Below are 6,000 nucleotides of genomic sequence, written 5' to 3' on the forward strand. Positions count from 1 at the left end.
AACAGGTTCCTTCTTGAACATCTTTTCTTTAGTCAAGTTCAAGATGCTTCCAAATGGAACTTCTCCAATTCTCCTACCCTTGAGATACTAGACTCCAATATTAAAAGGTGTCTGTTTTTTTCAATACCACTGTCTGGTCCTTAGAATGGGATCTTTAGATCCTTCAGATAAAACCTAACAAAGAGATCTATCACAAAATATCAGAGTTCAGGAAGAGGGGGGTGTTCCTTCTGAGACACACTTTCCCTATGTAGCCCTAGCCCTACCTAATTCAACCTACCACACCCTGACATTACAGGCATTCACGGTGCTAGGACTCAAACCCTCCAGTACTTCAGTATTGGGCAAGCATGCAACCAACCAAACCGCATTCCCGTCACAAACAGAACTTTTGATGGGACACATTCTATAGCGTACCAGTTTTGTGTGTACACATTAAGTACTTGCACATACACACGTTTGGGTGGTGGGTGGAGGGGGGGGTAGCTAACATTCCCTACATTCCCTGTGAGAGAATGTAGGGCTCAGCCCCTTGCAATTTAAGGCAAGTCTTTCTGTTTCTTCATAGCGTGTGCTAAGCAAATACAAGCTGAAGACCTGGAGGCGGGTCCTCAAATAAGGTATTTGATAAGCCTCAGCCTGCACCGCTCCAGGCAGCCTGGGAAAGGCCAAGAGAGAAATAATTATCGCCAAGCTAATCTCAAGTTCTCTGTGAGCATCACACTTACCACCAAACTAATCAAGCTGAAGCAGGCTAACTTCTGGTAACACATACACACAAATTTATGACTGGATTTCTACCTTTAATACAGACAACATGAACCCTTTTTCCTGCATTATAGTTTGCCAGACCACAATTTCAGGGGTAAACACATGCTATAGGGAGAAGGTACAGTAAGGGGCACACCATTAAGCTGCTCCGACCAGCACATGCCTATAATCCTAGCACCTGGTATTGGGATAGAGACTGGAGTTTAAGAGTTCAGGTTCAGTCAGGCAGTGCTGGCACACACCTTTAATACCAGCGCTCAGGAGGTGGAAGCAGGTAGATCTCTGAGTTTGAGGCAAGCCTGGTTCTACAGAGTAAGTTCCAGGACAGCCAGGGCTATTACATAGAGAAACCCTGTCTCAAGATTTAAAAAAAAAAAAAGGAATTCAAGCTGGGGAGCTAAAAGCCAACATAATTCACAGCTTTATCTCAAAATAATAACAATAATAATAACTTTTTAGGAAAAAAAAGCTTAGTTAAATCATTTTCTTTTTTCTTTTTTTTTTCTTTTTTTTCGAGACAGGGTTTCTCTGTGTAACTTTAGAGCCTATCCTGGTATCCTGGCACTCACTCTGAAGACCAGGCTGGCCTCGAACTCACAGATCTACCTCTTGCCTCCCGAGTGCTGGTATTAACCACCAACGCCCAGCGGTAAATCATTTTCTTAAGCAGTATGATTACCGCAGCACCAGGCTCACTGACACAGTAGATATGCAGCCAGTGGATGAAGCAATACCTACTGGCCTTCATTTTACTATATTCAACAAACAGCTGATACAATCATCATGGAAAGTGGGGAGGAAGGAGATGGATTCTGCAGAGCAGTGAGGTCAGATAGTCCCTTTCCTACAGGGCAGCTTTTTGCCAGACCTGGCTGCAGGAGGCAAGAGCCTGTCCAAATCCAGGCTGTAGCAGATGGCCTCAGCTACTTTCTAAATGAAACTGCTACTGACTTCCTGGGTTGCTGTTTCATCATCACCTTCAAATTTCAGCTATAAACTGTATATTCAAAAGCGTTCTTGGCTTCACGGGGAGGTTAAGAGCAAGCAGCAAGTGACAAGAAAAATAACACTGAGTAATTGTGTTCTTACTTACAAGACAGTGGACCCTAAGACTCCCACATAAGCCTCTAGAGAGATAGAATGGCATCATATACACCAAGTCCACTAGGAAGAAGCCACTTTCAAGACAAATCGCAGTTTTTTTGTTTTTGTTTTTGTTTTTTGGCTTTTAGAGACAGGGTTTCTCTGTGGCTTTGGAGGCTGTCCTGGAACTAGCTCTTGTAGACCAGGCTGGTCTCGAATTCACAGAGATCCACCTGCCTCTGCCTCCAAGTGCTGGGATTAAAGGCATGCACCACTAACGCCAGGCTCAAATTGCAGTCTTTCTTTCCTTTCCCTGGAAGAAAAAAAAAAAAGGCCGAAGGAGGTGATTCCCAAAAACATTTAAGTCACTTTTACTATGGGAGGAAAGGGTAAAGGAATGAAGGCATTTAAAAGGATAGAAATCTATAGGCCAGTGGTAGTGCATGTCTTTCTTTAATCACTGGGGAAGCAGAGGCAGGCAGATTGAGTTCAAGATCAGCCGATCTACAGAGTGAGTTCCAACACAGCCAGAGCTACAGAAAAACCCTGTCTCAAAGAAACAAAAAAGTTCAGAACAGAGGAAAGTTGGCTGGTATGGTATTTTAAAACTGAGAACAGAGCAGAGTGTGATGAAGCACGCCTTAATCCCAACCCTAAGCAGACAGAAGTAGGTGGATCTGGTTTCCAGGTCACTCTGGTCTTCATAGTGAGATGCTATCTTTAAGAAAATTAAAATTTTAAAATGATGGGGGTTAGAGAGGTGGCTCAGTGGCTAAAAGCACTGGGTGCTCAAGATGACCTGGATCCAGTTTCCAGTATCCATATGATGTCTCAACCACCCATTAACATTCGGGGGACCTGACGCCCTCTTTTGACTATTGTAGGAACCACACATGAACATGTAATATTCATACATGTAAAATAAGTTAACCTTGTTTTAAAATGAGAACAAAAGACAGCCAAGTAAAAAGCTTTCAAAACTCTCTAAGTAGAGGAAAAAGCTACCTCCTCTCTTAATGCTCTTTTAAAAAGTGGAAAGGAAGCCAGGTGTGGAGGATGGAGGCACAGGCCTTTAAACTCCGCAATCGGGAGGTAGAGGCAGATGGATCTGAGCTTGAGGTGGACCTAATCTACATAGCTAGTTCCAGCACCTAGGGCTATGCTTGTACAATGATGACACACTTGGGCTGATGAACAATCACAAGTCCTCTTTTTTTTTTTTTTTTTTTTTTTGGTTTTTCAAGACAGGATTTCCCTGTGGCTTTGGAGGCTGTCCTGGAACTAGCTCTTGTAGACCAGGCTGGTCTCAAACTCACAGAGATCCACCTGCCTCTGCCTCCCAAGTGCTGGGATTAAAGGCGTGCGCCATCACCGCCCGGCGCTAATCAAAAGTCTTTGCCCTCATGTACAACAAACAGCCAGGACAGCAGAGCCGGGGAGAACAGAGCACCAGGAGACTGCCTTCCTTCTCCAACCTGGGAGGAGCATCGTGGATGCATGCATCTCCTCAACCAGGCTAACCTGATCATCAAGCTGCCAGATTTCCCCTACTGCCTAAGCATGAAGGCCATCAACTATTCGGTGACTTCGAAATCAAGTGCATGAGCTTAGAGTGAAGCCAGACAGCCTAAAGTCATTGATAAAGGTGGATACCTCTACTGCCCATCTAAGAAAGAAAAGGGCCACTAGTCCAGCCACACAGGTTCAGTGTAAAACTCATATTCCAAGTGCAGAGAGTGTTGCGCAATGGGATGGATATTATGCTAGCGTGTCTCAGCTAACCTCCTCTATATAGCCTCACCGGGAAGAAGCCCAACCCTAGATACAAGCCCTCAGGTCGCCGCCCCCCACTAGACAAGGGAATTATGGAGCTCAGGAGTGCAGCATTCATATCCACATGAAGTTCCATCCTCAGCAGAGAATAAGAATCTAACTGGGGCATGGGGTGCGCCTATAAACCCGGCTACTAGGACAGAAAAATGACTATTAACTTAATAAGGCACTATCTCAAATCTAAGTGCTGGTGGGAAGGCTTGAAGTATAAAGACACTTGACAGTTTGAGGACCTGAGCCCCCTGTGCGCAATGGTAGGACCACACTCACATACAAATAAGATTTTAAAATTTAACCGTTTTGGGGTGTTGTTCAGTGGTGCAGTACCTGCCTAGCCTATCTGAAAGTCACTAGAGGTAAACTATACAATCTGTTATACATAAATGCATCTATCTAGGACACAGGTGTGAGGAAAGATGTCTCCCCAAAAAAAATCCAAAAAGGGGGGGGGGGCTGGCTTTTATAACCTGCTTCAGAAAGAATAAGCGGCCTTTCAGATGCTTAAAGTTGTTGATTTTTAATCTGCTTTTCATTATTGTCCTCCACCCACCTGTTCACACTTGAGATGCCTCTGAAATGCAGATTCAGGAACAATTAGCACATAAGGAGCAATATCCACCTTGGCCACAGATGAGGACAGAAGTTGCTAATTACCCTCATCTGCATCCTAGAAGTGTACAAACCCCGCAGTTCCCCGCTGTAGCTTTGCCTTCTCACGCTTGTTCCTTTGGAACCCGGAGCCCAGGAAGAGGGGAGAAAACCGGGAATTTGCAAGACTAGGGAGAGATGGGGCAATCTAGATCCCCAACTTCACCGCATCCGCCCAGAGCCAGTCTCAAAAGGCCATTTGCAGAAAGGCAGAACTCAAAATGCAATTTATCAGAACAGAACGAGTCTCCAGGCGACCAAGCCGGGATTGAGGAGGAGGGGAGTTAGCGGGGACACTTTGCCGCGGACGCCGGCAGCGACCACAGGCCTTTCACCTCCACGCAGCGCTTAGCTTCAGGCCGGAGCGTGCCACAGAGTCCCAGCGCGCCGGCGGACGCGACTCCCACAGGTGGGAGGCGCGCGGTCCCCAGCTCCTCGCCGGGGGAGGCGACGCGCGGCACGGCAAGACTGCAACAGAGGACCCAGGGACTCTGCATACGAGAGGCGGCATGAGAGGCCAGTCAGGGTTCCCGCCGAGGGGCTCGTGTTCCCCCTGCCTGGAGCGCAAGGTCCTCTCCAGGCGCGAGCGACTGATGCAGTGGGAGGCGCTGCCGGCCAGCCTCGGCCTCCCCCGGGCGCGGTTAAGCCGCGCGGGCGGGCGGCTGGCTGCATGCGCCGCGGCACGTACGAGCCCGCACGGGCACACGCGGGCGGGCGGGGGCAGGGCGCCGGCACCGAGGGGACCCGTGCCCGCGACCGCCCAGCTCCCGGCCCTACCACTCCTTCCAGCTCGTCTCCACCCTCGCTCCCCCGCCCCAGCCCCTCACCCGTGCTGGCCTTGAGGTTCTCCCGCAAGAAGTGGCCGCTGGAGAGATGCTGGAGGCCAAAGTTCTGGGCGATCCTCTCGCATACGGTGCCCTTACCCGAGCCGGGCGGCCCGAGGATGACCGCGCGCAGGAGTTTGGAAGCCATGGCTTTGGAGGGGAAGGGGTGGCCTCGACCGCAGCCCGCGCGCTTTGCCCGACAGCCCCTGCCTCGGCACCCTCTGCACGCGGGGATTCGCCTGCCACCCCTATTGGGGAAGGAGAGGCTTTTTAAGACGGCCCCGCCCCTCAGCCCCGCCCTCCGCCACCTCCTCGCCCCGGGCCACGCCGGTGCAGCATTGCGGAGCCCCCGCCCTGCGAGCTCGGCCCTCTGGGGTCAGAGGTCAGTTAGACCCACCCGGGTCCTTCCTTGCACCCCAGCCCAGTCGAGCGATCCCAGGGGTCTCCCGCCGGTTCCCGCACGTGGGCTGAGCGGGAGCCGTTCGCCGGCCGTTTCTCAGTGAGTCGCATCCCCAGAGTGGCCGCTGCCTGAAACTAGGGGGTGCCCACTTCTGCCCCGAGCAGCCGGAGAGAGAAACACCTCGGCGAAAAGGAGCGCGGCCTGACTTAAGCAGGATCGCGCTGGGCGGCGCCGCCTCTGCCCGGCCGGCCGCGCGGGACTCGCTTCTTACGTAAGCCGGGAGCCGGCTCCTGGCTACAGCCGCCGAGCCCACTCCTCTCCCTTCCCGGCGCGTCCGGACTAGACTGAGGCTGCGGGGGCGAACGGAGATGGAGACGCCCTGAGAGAAAGGAACCGCCTGGGGACCCAGTCTATTGTCAAAGGGAAGGGAAAAACACAACT

At 50.8% G+C, this 6,000-nt stretch overlaps 1 protein-coding gene across 2 annotated transcripts in view; it reads right to left on the reverse strand.

Moving 5' to 3' along the window:
• The window catches only part of Ak4 (adenylate kinase 4), a 52,062-nt gene extending 46,640 nt beyond the window's left edge, over positions 1 to 5,422 (reverse strand). The window contains exon 1 of one of the 2 annotated variants that reach the window (XM_035439774.1): positions 5,259 to 5,422. In XM_035439774.1, coding sequence (XP_035295665.1) covers positions 5,259 to 5,307 — 49 coding nt within the window. In that variant the 5' untranslated portion in view covers positions 5,308 to 5,422. Of the gene's footprint in view, positions 1 to 5,162 lie in introns of both variants that reach the window. The other variant, XM_027400503.2, reaches the window with a different exon arrangement.
• Positions 5,423 to 6,000: the final 578 nt, after the last annotated feature.

The sequence above is a fragment of the Cricetulus griseus genome, chromosome 2, assembly GCF_003668045.3.
Source record: "Cricetulus griseus strain 17A/GY chromosome 2, alternate assembly CriGri-PICRH-1.0, whole genome shotgun sequence".
Lineage (NCBI taxonomy): Eukaryota > Metazoa > Chordata > Mammalia > Rodentia > Cricetidae > Cricetulus > Cricetulus griseus.